Source organism: Haliotis asinina, chromosome 2 (assembly GCF_037392515.1).
Source record: "Haliotis asinina isolate JCU_RB_2024 chromosome 2, JCU_Hal_asi_v2, whole genome shotgun sequence".
Classification (NCBI taxonomy): domain Eukaryota; kingdom Metazoa; phylum Mollusca; class Gastropoda; order Lepetellida; family Haliotidae; genus Haliotis; species Haliotis asinina.
The window spans coordinates 64,149,872-64,175,755 of record NC_090281.1 but is presented as its reverse complement, the minus strand read 5'-3'; the positions used below and the strand labels follow the sequence as shown (position 1 = coordinate 64,175,755).

Here is a 25,884-nt window from a genome sequence, read left to right as displayed (position 1 = left end):
CCTCAACAATATTCCAGCTATATGGCGCGGTCTGTAAATAATCGACTCCGGATCAGACAATCCAGTGATCAACAGCATAAGCATCGATATGCGCAACTGCGATGATATGGGCCAACGAAATCAGCGAGCCTGACCACCCTATCCCGCTAGTTGCCTCTTACAAGCCAAGCTGTCTTTTATGGTAAGCATGGGTTGATGTAGATCTCATCTGTCCCGGACATTCACGGGTCTTCTCGGGTTATGAAGCGATACATCCATGATCGCTTGGCTACAAGGCATACAGCATATTATGCTGCACACAGAGATCGTATGTTCTAGCTACATATATCAACAGCTTGAGCATCGATGGACGCAGTTGGGATATGATGACCTATGTCAACCAATTCACCGAGCCTGACCACCATATGCCTTTAGTCGCCTCTTACGACAAGCATGGGTTACTGAAGATCAGTTCTAACCCGGATCCCAAGGGGTGAAGATTATAAGAGATCTTAGTTATTGGTAATATCAGTAACATGATAACGTGTTCACCGTTTGTAACAAATTTGAGGAGGGGAGTGGGGGTGAAATTCTTGTCAATTTCTTCTTGGCATGAAGGTTGTTTGAAAATGGTCTTGACGACCAACATGAAACATGGTGCAGCAAGTCAAATGGTTACCTTAGCGATCGCGAATACATTGGAATTGCTAGCTCCAAACAACGCTTATTTGGAAATATTATTATAGTCAAAAAGCAACGTGACCATGCCTGGAGGATGGGGGGTCAGTAATGGTAGACAGTGACTCCAGACTTAAAACTCGACTGAACACATTTGGAATGAGCTGGCAAGACCAGCACGATCTGCAGCAACTCAGTACTGGCAAGCCCCTTAGCCATTAGCGACTGACTCTCTAGTGAGAGTTTTCCGAATAGCTATCCTAATAGTATCTATGCAGAGACGTTGTGCTAGATCAGACTTGAAGTTGATTTCCACTATTTTAAGAGAACGTAATCAGTTTGATGGGTTTTTTTAGCACCAAGATGAACTTTGTTTTACATCTGCCGTTTGTGCTAAATACATATATTGGTTCTAATACCTGGTAGCGGCATGTATGCTTCCTGATCCCCGGCATTGTTGAAAAGTACGACTAATTACAGGGATGCATATATTTTCTGTATAATTGTCAGATTTTCCTTGACAGCATTGTCTGTTCAACATCGTACTTTTGTCAAATGTCATCGTAGGTCTTTTACACAGTTTTATTAATTTCGTATTTTCCTCGTTCTTCACAAACACAGACGTTTTGGGCATGTGATGATTGTCCTCAATACTTATCGTTTCTTTTTTGTTTTTTGGTTTTTTGGGTTTTTTTGTTTTGTTTTTTTTTGGTTTGGGTTTTTTTTGGGGGGGTAGGGAGGGGGGGAGCGGGGTGTTCTAGTTTACAGTAGTGTCGTTATCTTATTTTCGTGTCCTATCTCATCATCTTTCATACACCGTGATTATTTACGTATATTGTTTGTTTTGTTACTCCATACCACCAATTATATGATGCAACTGTGCGAAGTAATTGTGTATGACCTTCACGATTACATTTCCAGGAGTGTATCTTTAAAGTTGTTTAGTGTAAACGGATTGTGACAGAGCTGACAACATTACGATCTTGTTTATATTCAGAAATGTTGTGTTGTTGATATCACATACATCTGTCGGTCAGACGTAGACACATATTCAATACATATTCATGATATATTTCAATGGTATTACATTGAATATGTCATGATGACACATGTATTGGTAACAGCTCTTGATAATTGATTTGTCTAATAAATAATAATTGACATGGGCATCAGGTACTTGACCTCAATTAGAGCACAGGCATCCGAGCACATCGACCTCAGTCACATATGTAGTAGACATACCTGTCTGGGGTGCTTGCACGCATTGTTGAATAAAACCAATTGTCGTTTGTAATTAGGTTTGCCATCGGAAATCGACCACAATGTTTTTTGCATAAGTGAGTCATTGCTGTCAGTTTAGGTCTACATGTGTTCGCTGTTAGTTTAGATCCCTGTTGTAAAGAATAGTACACGCACACATACCACGGAATATGCATGATTTGTACAAAAATAAAACATTATAAATATGAAACAAACATTACAAACAAACCAATTACTTGTTCATGTGTACAAACCTTCATAACAATTTGAGCATTTACCAAACTTGTTAAGCATCCTTATGCTGAAGGATAACCTTTTTGGTATGAGATGATAATAGTATATTTTTACAACTACACAGATTAATAGTGAATACAATTTACGACAACATAACACGTCTGAACAAACAAATGATAATTGTTTACATTGCTTAACATAAACAATCTGTACCTTATGGGAGCGGTGAGGTGGTCTGATGGTAAAGCATTCGCTTGTCACCTTGGCCCGGGTTAGCCTCCCCATATGGGTGATATTGCTGGAATTTTGCTGAGAGTGACGTACATCTAAACCTATTTATGCTGCTTTGTTCCATTTTGCTGATTTAAGTTGGATCACAGCGTTGGATCTGTGTAGAGTATGAGATGAGAAGGATGATTGTATTAGGTGCCCATATTTCACAGCATTTGATATTCAGTCGAGTCTATTTCTGTCTGTGGGACAATTGTGGAGAATCGTTTCCAAACCAATTGTTACTGTATTAAGTGCGCAGCATTGGGCCAAATGATAATCCATGTGCCTTATGTCTGCAGTCATCGAACTAGCCAGATATTACCTTTTGGTGTAAATGGACAATATTGCCTACCTCGTTGACATCAGCTCCTTCTTTTTACAACCATTGAGGCGACTGGTGTGTGAGGAGAAGAAATTGTTCAAAAGCTAGTGAGCCCTTCAGTTGACAAGACAAACAAATTGGATAACACACGTGATGCAGTTATGGGTGATCGACATATTGCTGTCAGATAGTCAAAGCAGAAGAACCCACAACCTCTCAGGCTAATATACTACGAGTATGAAGCAAAACCAGTTGATTTGGCGTGATCAGTTGACTGATTTGATGATTCACTACAATCGAGTAGAAACCAACAAAGGTCCACCAAAGAGCTGAAAGATGTTTCCTTTCCAAATATCACAACGTGTGTACCATAAGCGGGTAATGTTATGATATCGGTTGCTTGTGAGTCAACAGAAAGCCTGCTTATGGTGTTATGTCGAACGGCCAGACCATCTATGGTATCTATCCAATTCTGCTCAGGCAGCAGAGCCAGAACGTGGAGGCTAATCCTAATAACGCTCATATGGCAAACATCGCCGTGTTTAAGTCTACATATAGTTAATAATTGGGCGGACATAGCTCCCTTAATTAGTTGTAAAAACGACGTCATGACAAAGGAATGTTTTATGTGTAGTCGTAATAATAGTTTAATGTTACGGATTTGCGATTTTCAACAGATGTTGCCAAGTAGATTCATCTACTAATTTGTGATAGATAACACAATTTCAAAGAAACATAAACCCATGTGTGTTCACGAGAAGTTTTCATTATCGATTCAGTTAGATAATATAGATACATCAATTTGTGGTTGGAAATGTATTCATCTACATCGTATTATTTTACGTCTCCCAGTCTGTTTCAGTGCTTTGTTGTATGTTCATGTTGTTTTTGTTTTTTTTGTTTTTTGGTTTTTTTTGTTTTGTTTTTTTGCATAATGGCAGGTTATGTGTCTGGGATGGATTACAAAGTGGCTGATATTTCATGTTCCTTTATTGTCATTTCTTAATCCAAGTATCGTCGTTGCTGTTCTATAGGCAATGTCAGCTTGAGTAAAAATATCACACAGGACAAGAGGCGATGGTGTTCATGTGATATATTCCGATTTTCCCTATTGATAGCATAGATCACTGTAACTCGATCAGAATTATAACATAAAACTGAAGGATGCAGATTATTTTTAATTTCAGTCATTATGTTACAGACAAAGCGAAATAAAACATAAATATGTGTATATGTGTGCGTGTGTGAGCGCGGGACTTCAACCAAACCCTGGCAACGTATATTAAATCTTCCAAATTTCGCAAGCATTGTGACTTGGTGCGTCTCGCACGCGTACTTTGTGAACCCAGAGTCGAGACTGTAAGTAAACATAGCAATCTTCTGTTAGCCTTCTATTATAATCCAAGATATAAGTACCATTATACTTGTAAGCCTGATAGTTGAATGGCCGGCGTCGGGAATGGAAAATAGTTTCACCATATGCCATCATAAATCGTCATGTTTAATAGCGCAAGCTCATTCAATACAACGATTGTCAATAAAAATCAAACAACGCATAGAATATTATAAACCACAGATGGTGCATCCTTTGCGCGAGGATGATTGGTCGATCTAACGTGTTATAAAATGGGAAGGTGCCATAAACTATTTATTCTACTCACGAGAAGGCGATCGGTAAGTAGAAACTAGGTACCACTCACTGGACCAGTTCTGCAGTTGATAAATGTATCCAACATGTCATGGCTATGTAATAATATATAATAAAATTAATATTTAAATAGCGCCTGTTCCAACAAATTGCTCACAGTAGCTCGGACAAAGGCGGTGTCGAAAAGCTATTTTTATCTTTCGCTGGAACTCGAGATTTGGATATCCCGGATTTTCTATGGCGGGATTGTCCACAGTATGGATGAGCGCTTTTATACCTGCCCACGAGTATATCAATACATTTTTCACAAAACATCGGCTAAGGGTAGCAAAATACTCAGCGGACGAGTATCTATGTGACTAATGAAATCCATCACTTACTCCTAAGGTGACTTTTATGAGCGTTTGGGGAGAAATGGGGCGTAGCGTCCTACTTGAGAATGTTTTGCTCAAGTGCATTGTGTGTGTTTTGCTGCTTGTAATAGCCCAAACCTAAGCTGGTTATGTAGAGCTATCTGACTGAGACACCATGCTGCAGTTAAGCATTAATACCCCGCTGAAAGAATGACCAACAAGTATCATATTTTAGCTTCGTTTGGTATGACACTTTGGGGGATCGAAAGCGTGACCTTCAGCTCTCGGGGAGGACGCTCGAACCTCTACACCGTGGAGGAGGTTGTAAATGAGTCGATACTGTTAGTACTAAAAGTGATATCTACACAAACACATGCAAAGGCTAGTGAATGTTTCCCATGGGAAGTGAAATATAAAATAGGAACTAGATCGTATTTAATTTTCATATCTGATGGAGCAAATATGGAAATGTCCATATGTTTATCACAAAACCTTTTCGAAGCTTAAGTTGAACTGGAATCTTGTAACATTGATCAAACCACGTCTGACTAGAGTCGTCAACGTATATAGTCTCTTTTGTTACATTGTAACTGAAAATATGTGTAAGCTTTAAACACAACCGAAAAGGTATGTTGATGAAATGACCAACCCGTTGTTAACATTGTGAAGAAGCTTGGCAAGCACAAGCACACGTAACAATTAAAATCTGGGGCTGCCAGTGCACATTCTGCAACACCTCACTCTAAATGGAATGGTGTTCGTACAGTAAAATGACACTGGCGACGGTATTTCAAATTAGATGATATGAAGTGAGAATCTTCATCGCACTCCAGTCAGACACTAAGTATCTGTGAAATATCAAAAATAAAACATCCCATGACACGTAATCGTTTTTGCGTTATCCAGTTTGCGGTTCTTCTGTAAAAATCTGTTCACGTGTTATTTCAGGGAAAGTATATATATGTACCAAAAAGGAGTCAATAAGTGATCTATTTCGGTTCATAGGGCAGTGGAACCCATTTGCCACTGCACATGATACGTACGTAAGATTGTGTTGTTAATTTAGATGCATGCATTCTTTAATGGGAAACGGTAATGTGAAAATGATACCTAGAATTCATCACTGTGGTTTTATTGACAAATATAGAGCATCAGCCTCGGTAACCGCTAGTCAAGTACCGATTAACAGATACTTCACGCATTTTAATCACTAAAGATAAGCCCAATCCCTCCCAAATGTTCAACTATGCAGGTTTTGCATTTGAAAACGATATGTCGCTTTCAGTGCATTTCACAAGGAACGTTTCTTTAGGGGATAACAGATTATCTCAATGAATATGCCCAGTCAATATGTATTGGGTGACAGAAACACACAGAAACAATGAATATCAAGGGATATATTACATGCCATCTACTGAAATGTTATTGAACGCTATCATCTATTTCAGCTGCAGACCCCTGGAAAAGTAATGTGATAATGTTCCTTTGACTGCGTGATTTATCTATCCTCGAGTCTCTCTCACGCAAGATATGTCTTTCCAGTTCCATTGTGACACTATGAAGATACAAGGTGTCATCGTATTTGTTGGTATTTACCTGGTGTCCATTGTGACGTCCGTCGTGGTGCCGCTGAATTTGAACCTCGAACCTTATGGTATGATCAACTTCACATCACCGCCTTTCTAATCGTTGCGCTATTTTGTGTGCAAACGTGCATGTGTGTGTTGTTTAACCCAGCTCCAAGCAATACACGAGCGATCAGACTGAACCCAGTACATTGTCAACCGTGGAGCAGACAAACTACTTGTAACTATGACTGAGTGAGTTTAGTTTTACACCGCGTTTTAGCAATACCCCGGCAATATCAGAAATGGGTTTCAGACACAGGGGAATGGAACCTGAGTTTTCGGCGAGAGTAATGAATACTTTAAGCACTACGCTATCTCATCGTCCCTTTTACCTACGAACAACGATTCGCTCTGACGGGAGCCAGAGCATGCGATGATGGTAACAACTCTGCTCACACCGACGCAAGGATGCCTTGAGTGTTTTCGAACTCGGACATGAATATGTGCCTGTGTGTGCGTGCGTGCGTGCGTGCGTGTGTGAGGGAAGGTTAGTATTCTATAAGTCATATAATGTTATGCATTGCGATAGGTCATTACAACTGCCATCATATAGTTGAACATTTATGTTTTAACTTTGAACCACATTTAATGTGTTTATTCAATGAGTAGGTTGCAGTTGACATGCTTACATCAATACGCCAAGGTACATTACCAAACGGACAATGCATTTTGACTCTTCAACAATCCCTTAAGGTGCATCGGGAAAGGTTTGTAACAATAACAAGGTTACACATTTCGCATTTACAGTTACAAAAGTACTTACCTTCTGAAAACAGCGTAACACAAGTACACATCATGCATTTCAGTGAGTGAAGGAATTTGTCATCATACTTTCTATCATTCGCTAATCATGCATCATCTGGATGCACTTCATCGGAATGAACATGATCTGCTTGATTGGCATTTTAGTAGCTGGTGAGTAATGAGAAAGTAAAACATTTTAGTGGTGACAACTTCTTTATTACGTGCTGAACAGCAAAAGAATTGCAAGTTTCCGAAAGACTTAAATCTCATGAAAGTAAATGTTCATGATCATTTGTTCTATTTAAAACTGTGTTCTGTTTAGAACATGTGTCTGTTGCTGTTCAGGATCTATGACACGACATTTCAGTATGCATGAAATTTCTTATACCTTCGTCAAGCAACATTGTTTGAATGTACAAAATAATCTTCTTGCTGTGTTTACATTGACGTGTCATCAAATTCCTCAGCTCTTATTCGGTACACCGTCAATGACAACGGCTGCAACGTGAATGGGGAGTCCCAAGACTTGGACAGTGACTTCACCCTGGACGTGACGGGGACTTGTGTCAAGTACCGATGTGCCGCTAACGGAGTGAGCATCGTCACTGATCAGTCAGGTGAGTTTGAGAGTTTGTTTTGAAGTCATCCGGGTTAGAATTGGTCTCCAGCAGTTCAGGCGTGTCGTATGATGAGACTAACGGGGCGGTGGTCAGGTTCGTTGGCTACGTTGGCACATTCCATCGTATCCCAGTTGCGTAGATCGATAATAGTGCTGTTTATCACTGGATTGTCAGGTCCAGATTCGATTTCCTACAGACAGTCGTCGTATGGCTGGAATACTGCTGAGTGCAGCATAAAACTCACTCACTCACTCACACTAGATTTTCTGCCAAACTTTCACAGTCGAGAGTCGATGAAGTCGCACAGCAACAGGATGTTACGCCTTGTAGTGACAATTCGTTCATGTACCCCCAGCAACACATGCTTTCTATAGTAGGCGACTATGCTTGTCGTAAGAGGCGACTAACGGGATCGGGGAGTCAGGTTCGCTGTCTTGGTCGACACATCATCGGTTCCAAATTGCGCCGATCGATGCTCATGTTGTTGATTACTGGATTGTCTGGTCCAGACTCGATTATTTACAGATCGCCGCCATATAGCAGGAATATTTCTGTGTGGGCCGTGAAACTAAACTCACTCACTCACCCACTTTCACTCACTCATGTTCTTCTTTGTGATTGTATTCAAGACGAAGCCTAACATTTACATATTTTTTACAGTTATTAATCGAAGCGTTTCCTTTAAGCAGTGAAAAGGGTGGACGTGTTCTTTCAGGTTTCTTTGAGCGCATCAAACAGGACAAATTGTTATGGATATCAAATTCTTTACTGCGTGAGTACGACGTTTCGATACAGATTCTTGTACCGTTGTCAAGCACGTCGCCCCTGCTTGACAACGGTACAAGAATCTGTATCGAAACGTCGTACTCACGCAGTAAAGAAGTTGTTATCCATAGCAATTTGTCCAATTTGTACACCTCAAATACTAAAATGCCACTCAAACAAGTTAAAGGGCTACACCGTGTATTTTTAAACGTGATTGTATGCGTCTCCAGGATGTATGGACGACAACGGCTGTGTCAATGGTCTGACACCTTACGGTTGTGATGCGTTCACCTGTCCAGAAGAGAACAACTCTATGAACGGGAAGACTCATGTGTGGCTCATTGATGAGAACGCAGAGGGTATGTTTTCTGTTGTTATTACTACACTAGCCATCAACAGTCATCTGTTCTAAACTAGATTTTTCAAAACATTCCACATTGTTAAAAAGTATTGTTAACACGAAAACACAGCTGTTCGCATGCACAATACTTGAACGTGCGTTTCAGCAATATGATGCATTTTCTATCTATCTATCTATCTACCTACCTATCTATCTATCTATCTGCGTTATGCTAAAGTAAAATTTATAATGCTAAATGATATTTACATAGCCTCAAAAATGTGAGTTTTCAAGACACGTTTAAATAGTTCAATGTCTTCGATGTTCTGAATGTCTGGTAGCAAGTTATTCAATCACACGACCCTGCTTATGACAACAGGATCTGTCGATGTTTTTACTCGTCAGTGGAATGTCTAGCACTCGCAAGGATTTGGGTCTTGGTCCTTTATGTGGATGTAAACTGAAATCATATCACTTCTGTGTACTAAAGCCAGATGGTTGAGAGAGTTGTACACAACAAGAATCTTAAAGATGAAATAATCTACACTGAAACTCAAAGACATATACAGGATAATCTTAGTTAGAAAACGCAATATGTCACGATCCATCTACAGGTAAATGGGTCAAGGGCAGTCATAATAATAGCCCGGAATTTAGGAGGACATTAGAGGTACAGGGACCCAGAAACGAGGATGTGTTACCCCATGCTTTCTGTTTCCAGAACAATGCGAAATCCTTGGTGACAATAACTGTTATGACCTGCATGAGTGGCACACAGTCAACGGGATGAAGTGCAAATGTGACACACGTTTCACAATGAACTGCGAACTAGGAATGCCGCCATTGCCCAGCAAATAGACAAAAGACGTGATTTTTCAATCGATTCTACATCCTGCATGTGTCATCCAAACTTTAACACCAATAAACCTGAAACAAACCTTATGAGTCCTTTGTATAGGTCTCCGTGACTGAAAAGCTTCTATCTGTCACATATATAACATGTAGTAGACTATTTACATAGCCTATTATATATAGCGCATATATGCATGTCTGTGACATGATCAAAGCGCACAAAATCAGTCACTATATACAAGTAAAAAAGAGAGATTGTTGGGGATCACTGATGAAATGCTGATTTGTAGACGTTTGTCTTTAGTTGGCCCCTGAACAGGGAGAAATCAGTACACAGGCGGAGATGCTGGGGAAGGTTCGGCGTCCATGTTATAAGGTTGATCGTACTTTGGGAACTTTGATATATATATATCAAAGAGTAAATTTTGTTTCGCATCTCTGCTGTAATTTGGCAATAATCTTTTCCAAATAGGACTGAGTCTTCCTCAGGCGACAATAATGATGGATATCAAGTGTGATTTCTGGTCAGACCGACACACAAACCGGGGAGGCTGTGTAGCTTAGTGGTTAAAGCGTTCGCTCGTGAAGCCCAAGATCCGAGTTCGATTCTTCCCCACATGTGAAGCCCAATTCTGGTGTCTCCCGCCGTGATATTGCTAGAATATTACCAGAAACGGTGTAAAACCATATTCACTTACACGCAAACCATCACACGCCATGAATACCTTACACTCATTAGCTGGTTGTTATGAGACACCTGTTTTGCTGAAGACTGTTGAGCCCCGAATACACAGGCGGTCCCTAGCAGTATGAGGAAAATACCGTTTCAATAATTTATTTCAAAATTATGCAACCCATTAGTAACAAAAGCGGATTCGGAAGAGAAACGGTGCCCAACAGCCAATGCTTGTAATGGGAGGCTAATTAAACCCGGTCATCAGGTGTGACTGTTTCAGAGTTTCGAGCTGTACTGGTTACCAGGGGCAGCTTGATGTTAAAGCAAGTTTGCATATCTGGAAGATATGACAGAATATAAGGCTTCCAAGTGCAACGGCACAGACGAGTTCCGCTGGAAGAAACACGGAACAAAACACGGCCAATGGCACCTACATGGAAGGAAAACAGATAGATTAAAATCTATATTGCACAGCTATAACTTTGCGTAAAATCTGTTACGGATAATAAATAACAGCGACAAAAGGTAAAATAATAAATCCCCTGTGAGCCAGCAAAATATAGCACAGACAAGTCCAAAATATGCAATAACATATTGAGCAAACAATGAGCTAGTTACAATGAATCACAATACAGATTTCTAGCACAATGAAATTTTGTAGCAAGTCTAAGGCAATTGATCACAAATATAAAATATCAACTCACCAGAATCAAGGCATTTCACAGTTAGATCAGATATACTAAGTGAAGGCAGTTTGCACAGTGCGGAGTCAGGCACGGAGAGGCAATCTTGAATATGATGCAGGTTGTTGGACGGATGTTGTTGACAAACAGTCGATGATAGGAAGAGGCAGAAGTCCAGTAGTTCCTAGTGTAAGTCCGCGTATATCTCTCAACACAACAACCAGCCTGTACATACACTGACACAGAATCGGGGACTTTTGATCAAAGTGCGACTGTTGCCTTTCACTTACAACTTTCTCGAACTTGAAGTAAACAATCAACTGCCAATGGCAGGAGCGCTATCTGAAAAGGCCTGGCGCTAAAATACTATTGCCATTATACATGTATGGTATGAAGTGACCCACAGTTCACAAACAAAACTCTAAACACTGGGACCCAAAGATAACTATCACTTAAGCAATGACAATACAAATTACAGAAAACACACTCTCGTATTAAAACAACCGGTAAAATTTCCAAGATTTAACTATAGCGTGTAAGGCGAAATTTGAGCCATGCTGACAGTCATCTGTGTGACAATCTGGGAATTGAGTACCTGCGGATTTAAACAGTTTTTGTAAGTTTTCTTTGGTGAATGCCTGGACGTCTGTCAATAATGTCGCCACATTGTCCCAAATTATGTTGTGATAACGGTGGATCCTGTGGTCTCCTAGAACTGACTTCTCGTCTGATTTGGGATCGATGGTGAGTGTTCTTGTAAAGAGGAACAGAAAAAAAAATCGCCAGATAGATACACAACATGATGAAACAGCATTCCGAAAGCAATCCTTGCCAATACTCCATTTGTAAATCTTGAAAATATGTAATGAATATTGAACCACTGGTGGGGGTGATGTGACCGAGAGCACACCCCAGTGAGCAGTATTAACACAGTATTGGGTAGGATACACATGATTGATTGCAACAAGTACTTTGACAATATGGAATAGCGAACGATTCATCGGTGCCATTGTATAAACGCATACATAAACCTACGCACACAATACAATTACAGTGCATTAGGATATTGTTTGATCAGAGCAGGGTCGATTTTCCGTGCAATTTATTTCCAGGAGGCAAATGTGTCAGTTCCATCAGTCTGGAAAGGTGAACTGAGGAATGTCAGCACGAAATGTTTTTGCGAAATGGCTTCTAAAACAGAAGTGACAGCTGTAAGAACAGATGAAACCCCCTGTTTTGAGAAGAGAACAAGCAGTTTGTGGACTGATTTTACCCAAACCACAGGATTTCATGGAGCCAATAAACTCATCGCCGGACGAAACTACAACATTAGGTGGTAAGTTGAGTGTTACATGATAATTGATAGTGTGACCAAAAGATTCTACATATTTCTCAAATAATGAGAGAGTGAATTCAGTTTTGAGCCCAACTCAGCAATATTACAACTATATGGAGGTGTTCTGTAAATGATCGAGTCTGGCCGAGACAATGATCAACAGCATGATCATCCATTTAGACAATTGGGATATGATGACAAGTGTCAACCAAGTCCCGTTTGTTGTGTCTTACAACGAGCTTGTTTAACTCAAGATCAGTTCTTCACGGTTCCGTCCCCATTGCAGTCGTTAACTTAACCCTGTCTTTCAGGCCTTTTGGTTTACTGGTAGCCATACCCCTCTTCACAACTCAACTGTCAAGTTATTCCTGCCTCATATATACCACTAGCGTACTATCGTGTACTTGCTGAATGCTTTATTATGAAAACGTTATCTGTCAATCTTATTAACCATGCGCATACGCATATGCATGCTGGTATATCATTGACTATTTCGCTTAACATTTCCTAACAAATTACATTCCTTGTTGGTGGTATACCTTGTTGGTGCTTAATGAATGCTCATGTGTAAACGTACTTCTGAGGGATGGCAAGATGTAAGGAACTATTCGTTCGAAATCAGTCGATCACGAAGTAGTGTTGTACGTCAGTTACTGATATAGAGCAGTGTACGCATATAACTAGTAATAATTGATTTAAAAAGTTTTGAAACGCCTCCACCAATATTCCCGCAATAACACGGTGGGGGACACCAGAAATGGGCTTTACAGTTTGTACCCATGTCGGAATCGAACCTGAGTTTCCGACATGACTAACGAACACTACCCCACCGCCCTACTGCATGAGTAAATAAGAAAGTCCTTTGCACGTTTTTTTCTTCTTTTTTCTTTTTTTGCTGTTTTGTTGGGTTTGGTATTTTTGTGATAACATTGCGAAAAGAAGGCTATACACTCTTAGACAATTTTCTCGATAATGTTATGTCATTGATTGATTGTAATACGTGTTTTCAGTCAACATAGACAGATTTAGTAAATGCATAATGTCTCAGGTCGGTTCCTAAAATCATTTTATGATGACTATTCTCTGACCGGTTAGCAGTATTCACGTATTTAGGGACTTGTGATGTTTGAAATTGGCTAGTTAGTGGACCTGCGGTGTTTAATGGGTTAGTAAGATCACTGACTTACTCTTAAATAAAGGATCACAGAATCCCACTTATGTTTGGAGAAGTATGCGCCTAGATTCTTATAGAATTGTTTTGTTAGCTTTTCATGGACGGTCGCAGTTTTGGTGATGACAGGATACATGACCTACAACATAACAAAGGAGTTGATGAACTACTACAGATACCCAGTGATAACTAACACGAAAGTGGAAGTCCTCGAAGAGCTACCTTTTCCTGCCGTCACCTTCTGCAATCTGAGTCCGTTTAATATGACCAAGATTAAAGCAGTCGATCCTTATCTGGAGGAGTATTTCACAAAGGTCAGTCTGTTAGGACTATTCACGGAAAAAATAAATTGGAGCGATCCTGGCTACGGGTCTACATTTTGGAAGAGTCAGAATCACGACTGGTGGGAAAATATTTACATGACTCCGAAAGGAATGTTCAAAAGTTGTTCGATGAATGGCGTTGGATACTACCCTTGTATCGATGCAATGAAACCAGTTTTCACTACCATGGGGCATTGTGCCACCTTCAACTGGAATGCTTCTGATGTTGCTATAGTTCGGCTTACTGGATCAGACTACAATTTCATCATGGATGCCAACATTGATCAGGCCAACTATGTCCTTGGGGCCCAAGTTGCTGCTGGGTTGAAGGTATGCAATGCAAAGTAATTGGTCGTAATAAGTAGTAAAATGTTTTGCAAGTATAGAAACAGGGATACCATTTCAAAATACACCTCAGAATTGCATGTTTACATTTACGACCCCCTTTTTGAATTGTACATTTGCAGCAGTACTCGACTTACGTTACATTGTCTTTCGTACCTGCCATAGACAATCGTGACTGTGGATCCTATGTTTGCTTTAGTCACGATATGGCTGAAACAATGCCGATGTTACAGTCACTACTGTGGTTTGTATAGTTACGCACCACAGTGTATCAGCTGTAAAGTATACATATGGTGCATAGATACCTTATGTGCTCCCCAGAACAATCATGACAGTTTGTTTTTTTTTGTTTTGGTTTTTGCTGTGTTTTTTTTGTTGTTGTTGTTGTTGTTGTTTTTGTTCTCATCTTAATTGCTCATTTTCAGTCTTAACACAGTTTATCTAGTTTCAGTTGTGGTTTGATGGTGAAGTGACTAGTCCATGTCACTGACTGAATACATTGCTGTTCCATCACTACAGGTAATCTTACATGACCCTCGTGTACACCCTGACCTTGCGACATCTTCCTTCCTGGCAGCTCCAGGAACATCCACATACGCTTCTATTCACAGATCAACGGTAAGTCACTTACATGCACACTCACAAGCTCAATGAGGAGTTGATAAAGAGAAACAACGTGTGGTCGTTGTATCTATTTCACCTCTATTCTTTCATGTCTTTTGTGATGTAAGCAGCGTTAATACTGCTGGAATATGGTTGACCTATTTAACAAGGTCAAAACCTTACAACCCAAAGTGTGCAATATATCAAACGTTACGTAACAGTCAGGCTGATTGTGTCGAAGGCAATAGGAATTCAAGGCAACGCATCCAATTACATCAAAACATCTTGTTGATGTTACAGGTTTTGAATCGCCGAAGTAGTGAAATCTACAATCTCGTGTAAATAACATAATTGTTTGGACAAAATAAGTTGCATGTTATTTGTTAAGTTATTTGTATCAGTTCGACTACCTGCCACCGCCCTATCAAGCCTTCAGGAGCCGGACATGTGTGGATACTTTATCACCGTCTTTTGACAACCCGCTGCAATATTTCGACACCTACACATATGAAAACTGTCTTAAGGAATGCATCACAAAGTTAAGTTACGACCGTTGTGGTTGCATTCAGCCAGCAGATAACGGTAAGATGTAGCGTCACTTGACAATTACTGGAACAGAAAGATGTTTTAATAAGCTACCGTCCATACACTAGAATTAACTTGACTGTTTAGTAGGTCTGAGTGAGTAGTCAACCAGTTCCCTTAACTGACGAAACCTCAGCTTTGTGTAAATTGTACTACTTGTGTGTTCCTAGCCATGGCATCAGATGGCAAATCTAATGTTTATAAGAAGCTATGGTCAGACAAATTCTTGCAGACACATGACTGCTGGTCATTCCAGTTATCCAGTAATCCCCGAACGACTATAACTGGGTTGAACGAATTCTGCATCTACATGCTCTTATCACTGGTAACATTTTCAGTCTCTGAGACTAATGAATTACAATATATACAAGAATTAGTTGTTCGATTACAAAGTAAATAAAATACATACAAGTCCTATTTACAGATGGATGCAAATATGGTGACACAGTGACGTGTACCACTGTCAAGATGGATCCAGAACAATATATTCGAGATTACCAGATTAGCTCCATACTTACAGCTAAAACAAATGCCATAATAACTGCGCTGATATAAAGAGAAAACACCCTCAATACAAACAATATATAGTCTTTTCCGAGTCACTACCGGGCTATCAAAATATATTTTGTAAACATAAACTCTTAAGTGCAATGATTGAATTATATAACGACCTTGCCACTGGCCACCCCGACATCGTCCTCTGTTGATTATCCAGCCATGTTGGAATCTCTGGTAACGCAACGGTCGATTTTGCTGCAAAAGCAGTACCCAACAAATGTGTGATTCCACTTCCCATTTCATATTCTCAATACAAAGCTAACATTAGATCGCACATCCGTTATCGGATGCAGAGGAAGTGGGACGTCTAAGCCTTAATCAATACATAAAATTAAACAAATCCACCTATTTATTTTGTCAGTCCAGATTTCAGGACGTCACCATAGGACGATGTCGCATTGATCATACAAGGTATACGCACGAAATATTTATTAAAAGGTGGGGATCCTCTGTTTTGCATCGCCTATAATGAGAATCACGCTCAATCATATACTGTTCCACTGTATTAATTCTAACTCAATAATTCTTCTAGATTACGAGGGGCAGCTCTATTTTCACTGCAGACGCTAACGTCATATTATATATTCCTCCTCTCTTTCTTGCCTTCTAGCTAATAGACATGTGACTTCTCAACATCCACTTTTTACTGAAATCGCTGCATTATATAAAGCTGTTCCCACTGGCCAACACCCCAACGTCCTTTGTTGGTTAAACAGCCATGTTCGAATAACACAATGGTCGATTTTGCTGCTAAAGCAGCACTCAGCAAATATGTTACTCTACTTCTGATCGCATACTCTGATTACAAATCTGTGATTATATCTTACATACATGTTCCGAGACAGAAAACGTGAGACGCCCAAGTTGGTATCAATACATGTACATCACCTCAAATGAAACTATCGGTTACACCTACACGTACATGAGTTGCCATACTTGAAGAAGTCACCGTGCCACGATGTCGCATTGGCCATACATGATATACACCTGAATATTTATTGAAAGGCGAAGGTCCTCCGTTTTACCATTCCCTGTGGAGAAGGCGTCACAATCAAGCATGTACTGCATAACTACATTGATTTTTCCATCATAAGGGATAAATACTTCAATGTCAAATAAGTTCAGGATCTTCCAAACGTTAATTACCATTTAGGTGTAACTGCATACTTACAAGACTCTGAATTGTTACATATTTGTTTATAAATGATATGTAAATAGATAAATTTTGTATGATTGACTGTTTAACAGTTGAGATTGTGAGAGGCTGTATCTTTACAGGTTTTTGAAGTATTGTCAAAATCATTGTCCTTCTTTAGGATTTTTGTAAGTCCCAAATTAATCAAGGTAAATTTATTTCATCGAATTGGTGAAACACAATATTCTTCTGTTTTTAAATTATGACAAAATTTAACTACAATCACCAACGGCTGAGGGGGATGATATAAATCCGTCTAAAGTGCAACCTTCCGTTGCCACTGATGTGAGCGTGTTTTTTTATATGGTGTTGGATTATAGTATACGGGTTTTGTTACATGCTTGTTTTGTATCTCTATCGGTAATACCCTAGTTGGTTACAGTTCATCGTAAATAGATTTAAAGCTCCTTATTATTTTGAACTTGACTGATAATTACTTGTTTTCATAACGATAAGGCTATGTCAATGTGACGATAAGGAGCGAGGTGATCATGTGTTTGCTTCAACGTCCTGTTGTCTCTTCGTATGCAATTCTTTCATTATTTGACTCATATATGGGACACACTTGTACAGACGTAATGTTTCTAACATTTCTCATTTCCATATCAACATTATCTTTTGTCTAGCTATAATGCTTCTATTTTCAGCAAGTATTGGTCAAATGTGTTCACTGTACAACTTCACAACCTGCTACGTTCCAGAATATAGTGAGCTCATTCTCTTTTTTGTGTTTTTTAATCGCAAGAGAATTCAGATACACACTTGGTACATCACTGCTTAGAAAACGTATTTGAGACTACTTATATAGACTATATTTAGACTCACTTAAAGTGTCCTGTGTACGTTATGTATATATATATACATGGTTACTTGGAATATGAAGTTCTCCAATAACCCAATTGCAAACCTTGTGCAGATGACTTGCACGAGGATCATTCATCAAATTGCTGAAAAGCATTGTGCAAATATTGTGCATGTGAACTAATTAATCCTTTGTAAAGTATATACTTTTGTTTAGTATCTCTCAGGCGAAATGCAACAATTCAGAAATCCTGCGGCTGTCAAGTGCCATGTTCATTCGAGACGTACAATGTCAAGCTATCCACATCGCGATACCCATCCAATGTGTCAGTGGCGTTCCTCCTGAAGCTTGGGCTTGCACCAGATGAGACATCTCTCAGGTATCTCTGAGTATCCTACTGTAATACCCTGTACCAGGAACTGTCATATTTCACGAGCGTGTCCAAGATTTCGTGATCCTGTGTGATTTGACAGTTTTCATTTTCAAATGAAATCTGTGACATTTCGTTTCTCAAGAAATACTCTCTCCTGAAATCTGAGTGACATAATATGTCCTTTTAAGCCCCCCACCCCCCACCCAAAAAAAAAAACAAAAACAAAAACAAAAAAAAACAAAAAAAAAACCACAAACAAAACCAGTCATCTACGGCGTCCATACACGCCTGCACTGAATTGTAAAAACCGTGTTGGGCATATAGCTCCAATTAACATCAATAATTGCCCTATGGTGACTGCGCGTTTTCTTCCTGTCCTTGTACAGCGACGTATAATAATACGAAGCACTGACCATATTTCACATTTTCAGGGAAAACTATCTCGAAATACGGATATTCTACGACAGCCTGATCGAGCAATCAACATATCAGACTGCACAGTACACAACTGAGACGATAATAGGCGAGTGATAGATTCATATTTAGAGTTTGCAATTAACTTCATGAAATTATAGTCTACGGTTATCGTCATGGACAGTGTAGTGCTTGTTATAGGCTGGTTACAGCGTGTGTGATATCTACATAGCTGCTGATATACGTGGACATGAGGATAATGTGCTCCTTCGTGGACGATGTGAACATGTATTCTTTCCGGACATTATCCAACAACTTTGCAATTTCCACATGATACCTTAGAAAGGCCATCTCCTAACGAGTACATGTGTATTGTGTTGCCAGGTAACTTGGGAGGTCACATGGGCATCTGTCTGGGAGCCAGTATTCTGACATTCACGGAACTGGCTGAGTTCATTCTCTTTCTCATTGTAACAACCTTCAAGAGATGGAAAAGTGGCGTTCAAGGCAAGCATATCAAACCTATTCAGCGATAAGTATGACTCGTGGTAATAAAACACCAAGGCGAAGATGCCAGGACATGTACTTTATTCTTCTCACTTGAGTGACCACCAACACAACCAGGTCGGCTATCACATCTTTCCTTACTGACCTCAATGGCGCATGCGCATGCCTCTGACACAAAGCTACTCTCGCTTCCTCTCCAGTACTCCAGCCTCCCATACGTACACATACATTTACATTCAACACTGACTTAAACTGTTGTGTATAGCCGACAAAACACATTTTTCATTAGATAATTTTACATGTAGAAGCTTAGGACATTTTTGTTTGTTTCATGTACAATACGCTGGTCAATATATTTCAAACATTTTGTTATGTGATGACTTATATACTTTTCTATGTTTATAGGTAGTCGAACATATTTTTGTACATCACATATGATTGGTCTAATGTAGTTGAATTTGAAAATTTGGATTTGTAAAAATGCATAAAAGTTGTCACATTAGTCAAAAGCCGTTTTCTGATTTGTCTTTTGGGCTTTAGCTTTTCTCTGGAAAATATGATATTCCCGTAAACGCACATCAGCATTTTACGAAAAAGGCTGGTGGAAGTTCATTATGAGTGCTCTTCCTAATTTCTTGAACAGTTACCTAACAAATGCATTCGGAGTCACAACGATCTCCCTACACCTGTTACAGCTACAGTTTCAAGAATCAATCTCCCTATATGGAGTGGTATAGTGAAGACACTTTTTTGCAATTGACGTATTTCTACACGGGACATGTACATTATGCAACCACACAAGATTTTGTCAGTAAAGTGTCATAGAAAAGAAATCAAACTTTGTCAAAAGTGCGTTTCTTCCTTTGTCATTAATGTGTATGTGACTGGTGTTCCCCTTGAGATTAAGAAAGGGCAAGATAAATTCATAGAAAAGGACACTTCATGATATAAAAGGGCATGTCGGTATGTCGGGACAATGTGTGTGTCCTGTGAAAATGTACTCAATGGACACTACGTCATCTTTTTTTCCTTAAGGCTTGCTTCTTGATGGATTTGAGAATTCTCATGGAGGGAAACCTTATCAAGTCTGACAGGCTCTCATTTAACTTCTGCCCAAACCAGGGATCCATTTCTGCCCACGGTGTTCCACTTAGAGATTATAATTTGATCATGTTATTACAAAAATATCACACAAACATACACCTGAACGTAAGTATCTACTGTGAAGAGCTTCCCTTCGTTTGAAATCACAGGGTCTTCTAACGCTAAAAGCTGCCATAACGATATGTTCTGTCCCTAACGGGGTCTTAAAAAAGTATGCACAAATTTCGAGGCAACAGATTTTCCTACAAAACAGGAACAGCATAAAAACAAATCGAAGCAGTGCTTTGGGAGCTAGGTGCGGTCTCGAGAATAGTGATTTCTTGATTCCGACCCAATATCCATGCTCAAAATTTGTAGCAGTAACTCACCTATTTTCTTCTTTATTTCACAGTGTACACAAACGACATGCACCAAAACATATTCAATCGGTAGCACCTGCAAACATGATTGTGTCGCTCTCTGCGCTAATAAGGGCCAGGGTGCTCATCGGCTATGAATAAAATAATTATGCGCCATCAGATCCCTGAATGTTTTCTGTTTGGTGCAGGTCAAGGCCAGGTCATTTTGTAGGTATGTATGTTGGCTAGAAGTTTGTGCGTAGTTTTAATGAGACACAATTCGCCTTGAAACGAACATGGTGTGTTGACCTCCTTATATCCCTTCCCATTTCTATAGTGCTAAGATTATATTAGTGACAGTACATACCTTGATGACATTGTTTAGCATTACAAGCCCGTGTGCTTGAAGTCGTAACAGTTTTACTCCATCAAGATATTTATGTTTATGAAATCGCATATATGCAAGCTCTTTTAACCATTTAATTTTCCAGGAGCAACAGCGAAATAAGTCAAGATCTATTTCAAATTGCCAATGGATTCCAAGTGGCAGACATTTTTCACCTAAACAGTCGTATGAATGTCAGCCCCCTGAATGCACAAAAGTCACCTCATGTAGTCCACAGATCGTTGTCCTTAGTACATACGGTTTTCATTTGAAAGGCATGAGAAAATTAAACGAAAATCATCGGCCGAAATATCACGAACTTAGAGGCCCATACCGTTTCGGAGCGAAGAAATCTACCAGTCGCCGACACTTCCTCACTTAACCGTATCTCCCTTTTCTCCTCGTGATTCTTTACTCGGTATGCATTGTGATTCGTAAGGCAAGTTAAATGCCTTTGACTTCGCCATTGTTTAAATGCCAAATTCTTATTCATTATCAAAACAAGTTTCCGTCTCATCAAGAAAGGGAGAAAACTCCGCCCTTGATAATTTCCGGAAAATACACAGTTCGTAGTAAAATAAAGGACAGCGAAAAAAACGGACTGGGGTTGAGGCGAAATGAGCAGGGCGCAAAACAAAAACGGCAGGGTGCAAACACCAAAGGGCATGGCGCAGCGCTCTCCTCAATGTGCCTAGGGGGAAACTAACGACATCCATTTAGAGGAACGTTTCACTGTAGACTCATGTAATTCATATCCTATATGATTTAATTTCCTGTCCCAATTCACAGTTCCTTTTGCAACACCTGAGTACAATACATCAATATGACGACCGTCATTCATGCGAATGCATTCCGTTAACAGTAGTTACACTCAGTTAATTGGCATCTCTTAACTGAGTGAGTGAGTTAAATTTTACAGTCACATTATCTCAGCCATATCTTGATAAATTCATTATCAATACATCCAAAAATAAATAAAATAAATACAAAATGTCAAAGGAAGACAGTCGAACCAACTAGATTATCACAGTATTTTGGATTAAAACTAGCATCTATTTAGAAAAATGGATTTCATATTCGGACAAGACAGCGTGATAATGGTGAAAATAGATCACAGATTGCCAACAACTGAGGGAAGATCGCCGTATTAGGGACCATAGGGAGCTTCCTGCTCGGATTTACACCATCTCTTCAACATCTAGCCGTACATTGAAAATACACATATGCTTCCATTAGAAACAGTAGAAAGTTATAATCTACCTTGAATGTTTCGGACTTACTTACACTCTCGGGAGAACAATAATTAATTAACATTAATTAGCATTTCTGCTTAGATCTGGTATGAGAATGAATGTTCTGTGTGGGACCATTATGCCTACAGGTCATTCTACCTGGAGTCCATTTCGGGTATGATTTGTACTGTAGGCAGACTGGGAATTTAAAAAAACCCACCTTAATGTAACAATAATCTGAACCAATGAGTTCCAGTTTGTTGTCACTTTAAAAAGTAATTTAGTAATGAGAAAAGAAAAGCAGTTATAGCATATTCACCCCACACAGTGGACTTGATCACTACTGTCGGGTGAACCGATAACGTCGAATCACTCAACCATAAAGTTGTTATGATAAGTCTGTAGGCAGAATGAACTGTAGGCTTATGTTTGAATTTGATCATAGTTTTCATTTGGCTATTCGGAGATGGATTATTCTGGTTCGCTTGTTTAGCCATGTATACGATGCAGGAAGAGTGTTCATAAATGATAAATATATTTTTACATATAACCTCGTTGAAATCGGATGAATAAGTTAACACGTTGCACCATGGCGACAGTACGATCGATAACGTTACAGGCTTCGCGGTTCTATCTAATGAGGCTTTTGTTTAACTTGGCCATGAATGACTTTGATATCAAGATATCTAATACGTTTTCGTCTTATTAATGAAGAAACTGGTCAGTATTGACCTACCTCACGATGAAAGCAACATACAGCAATAGACAGACGTCAAATAATGTAGTCCAGAAAGAGTGCGTTTGTACCACGTTTCTGATAAAGCCAAGGTAACTTAACAAGTCCCATATTGATTCCTCTATTTACACGCAGGTTTTGAAAGTAGTGTCCCCGTGATGTTTACACTAATGAATGAAATGATTCACACACCATTAGAAATGTCATTGAAGGAACATTTGGGGATACGTACCCGTACCCGTACCCGTACCCGTACCCGTACCCGTACCGGTACCCGTACCCGTAACCGCTGGAACTTACTACAGCCAAGACAAAGTGCAGCGTTGCAAAGTCAGACACTTCTCGCCTAACGTCAACGTGTTGGATTTGATGATCATGACACTGAAGGCGCATGTGAAAACGCTTTAATTTCACAAGAAGGTATTGACAACTGGGAGATTTAGTTTTGGATGTTGCGTTATTTACGCCTCAGAAATGCTCACCGGTAATGTTCATTGCACAAACAACGCTGTTTTTGAATGTGAAAATTATGATGCAGTTCTAAAACAGCATCATTTTATGAATAAGCTTTCGGTTTCGGACTGTTGACCCGTGTGATAATCATGCTATATAAGCCAAACCGCAATCATGTGCGTGATCTACACATAAAGGAAAACAGGCAATTCTGATGCGTATTTTACATAAGATCCTTTTGCTTCAAAACCTGGAAATTGGTGGATGCACCAACATTCCTTCACACTCACGTGGAGAAAACTATATATGCAGTGGTCATGTGTAGTGATTATATATCTATTAGGCACATGTCGATATATATGTCCATACTTGAGTGAATAAGCTGAGCACTTAACAATGTTCCAGCTATATGACAGAGGTCAGTAAAAGTCTGGACCAGGCAATCCAGTGATCAGCATCGATGAAAATCAATCTACGCGACTGGGATGCGATGACAGGTGTCAACAAAATCAGCGAGCCTAAACACCCGATCCCTTTAGTCGCCTCTTACGGCAGGTTATAGTACCTGAAGATCGATTCTAATCCTGAGCTTCACGGGTCTATTCATACCTGAGATATGTGACGTTGCATCAGTCTTTGCTCAAAACTCAGATGCAAGAAACTACGATTCGATCACCTTCCAAAGTTCCACTGACGAACAAATATGCGAAATGGTGATGCATATTCAATGTATAGATTGCTGAAAATCGATATAAACATCAAGTGATAAAAGAGACGTTGTAATTAATCAGATTTTGCTTGATTATATACAGCTGCATTGGATGCAAGTGGATAGCATCAACACATCAGACTGCAATACAAATAACATCGAATAATTGTCAGCTGGAAGTCCTCGGCTATCTCCCTATGTACAATCTACATGCATTTGGTGATTTGAAAACACTCGTGAGTTTTGGCTATCAACTTTTTGATGGCCATACACATTATAGACATAAACATTTACACGAGGCATGAATCAATACCAGCAATGGTGGGGTGATTTTGTATAAACTGTGTAAATACCTCTGGCCTAGCAGTAGTGCATTGTTCATTATTTTACCGACCATGGTCTATTGTCAACAGCGGAAGGTGGGACCTGAAAGCAAATATGTGCCTATTACCAGATGACGTTTGCTGTAAATGTTCATGGTAATTGGAATAAACATTTTTCCTCAGATACGTGTAGGTATCCACGAACTCTTCAAACGTTACATTTATTCCAGTTCCTCCAACTAACAATCCACGTTTCACATGTGCGTGTAGTAAGGTGTATTTGAAAGCATAATATATAGATTTCTGACGAGAAGTATGGCATTAATGGTAGGTTAATCGAAGTATCCTCAGAGAAAATCAATCTTGTGAGCGTAAAAACAACCACTGAGCTACATGAAGGCTATGTTTAAGACAGTGGAAGCAATTAAAGAAATCCAATATTTATAGTAGCTTTGTTTCTTTATTGCACAACGCCAAGCTCAGCAATGTTACAGGCGGTTGTCTGTAAAACCTCGAGTCTCGACATTATCGTCCTGTGATCGGCTTCTGGGACATCGATGTACGCAGTCGGTATGCAATGACATGTTTCAGGCAAGTCAGTGAGCCGGATCACCCTATTCCGTTAGTTCTCTTCGTTGCAAGCAACGTCAGCAAAGATGAGTATAGTTATAATTTCAGACTTTTTTCAATATATATCCAGGATTTGTCAAGCGTGGACATAGAAAACCAAACTGATGAAGAAATAGAAATGTATCACATTGATAGACATAAAGTTTAAGTCATGCATATGATGTGACAATTACACAAATCTGGTACGTAATGAGAGACTCCTCTTCATACAGTTAAACCGGACATGCAAGATTTGTAAACTGCTGTCTTATCTTAATTTCAAAAGTGCAGACACTATGTTTATTGCTAGTGGGTATCGCTGGTTCATGCTAACGAACATTTTAACGAACTGTTTAACACGTGCAACTTTTATGAATACTGTGAAGTTATTGACGTGTTAACACAACATGTTGAGTTTTCCATAACCGCGTATTTGATGGACGAGCTCTCTATTGATTTCTTTAACTGATTGCTTGGACAGGAGACACAACTGACAAGGAATGTATTTGCACTTAGCTAAGACAATTATACACATCACAGTGAGTATTGATTAGGCTCACAATGAGAAACTCGGGTCGGATTGAATGGTCAAATAATAGTAGGTTAAACAGCATGCCAAAAGTCACATTTCGATTTAGCTGATAAACTGACGGGTATTACTAAGTAACGGTATGATATTTATCGGACTCTTTAGAAATGTTGGAAATAGATTTGCGTTTTATTGTTTT

At 39.4% G+C, this 25,884-nt stretch overlaps 2 protein-coding genes across 2 annotated transcripts; both read left to right on the top strand.

Annotated features, from left to right (window-relative positions):
• Window positions 1–4,358: 4,358 nt before the first annotated feature.
• Window positions 4,359–9,782, top strand: LOC137272784 (uncharacterized). The gene is made up of 5 exons (XM_067805177.1): window positions 4,359–4,420; window positions 6,290–6,401; window positions 7,587–7,736; window positions 8,735–8,863; window positions 9,566–9,782. Exons 1-5 carry the CDS (start codon window positions 4,373–4,375, stop codon window positions 9,700–9,702), a joined length of 576 nt encoding a protein of 191 aa, XP_067661278.1. The 5' UTR covers window positions 4,359–4,372; the 3' UTR covers window positions 9,703–9,782.
• A 2,396-nt stretch (window positions 9,783–12,178) lies between these two features.
• On the top strand, window positions 12,179–19,776 carry LOC137272783 (acid-sensing ion channel 1C-like). Its single transcript, XM_067805175.1, has 8 exons — window positions 12,179–12,391; window positions 13,657–14,215; window positions 14,750–14,848; window positions 15,235–15,415; window positions 17,819–17,878; window positions 18,190–18,352; window positions 18,778–18,869; window positions 19,145–19,776. The coding sequence occupies exons 1-8, from the start codon at window positions 12,240–12,242 to the stop codon at window positions 19,294–19,296; spliced, it is 1,458 nt and encodes a 485-aa protein (XP_067661276.1). The 5' UTR covers window positions 12,179–12,239; the 3' UTR covers window positions 19,297–19,776.
• The last annotated feature ends 6,108 nt before the right edge of the window (window positions 19,777–25,884 follow it).

Excerpts from the sequence above, each read along its gene's own strand:
- LOC137272784 (XM_067805177.1), top strand. The coding sequence starts at position 4,373 with ATGGGAAGGTGCCATAAACTATTTATTCTACTCACGAGAAGGCGATCG. Across the intron at positions 4,421-6,289 it reads TACTCACGAGAAGGCGATCG|TTCCATTGTGACACTATGAA; the intron begins GTAAGTAGAAAC and ends ATGTCTTTCCAG. Across the intron at positions 7,737-8,734 it reads CATCGTCACTGATCAGTCAG|GATGTATGGACGACAACGGC; the intron begins GTGAGTTTGAGA and ends ATGCGTCTCCAG.
- LOC137272783 (XM_067805175.1), top strand. The coding sequence starts at position 12,240 with ATGGCTTCTAAAACAGAAGTGACAGCTGTAAGAACAGATGAAACCCCC. Across the intron at positions 17,879-18,189 it reads CTGCTACGTTCCAGAATATA|TATCTCTCAGGCGAAATGCA; the intron begins GTGAGCTCATTC and ends ACTTTTGTTTAG. Across the intron at positions 18,353-18,777 it reads CCAGATGAGACATCTCTCAG|GGAAAACTATCTCGAAATAC; the intron begins GTATCTCTGAGT and ends TCACATTTTCAG.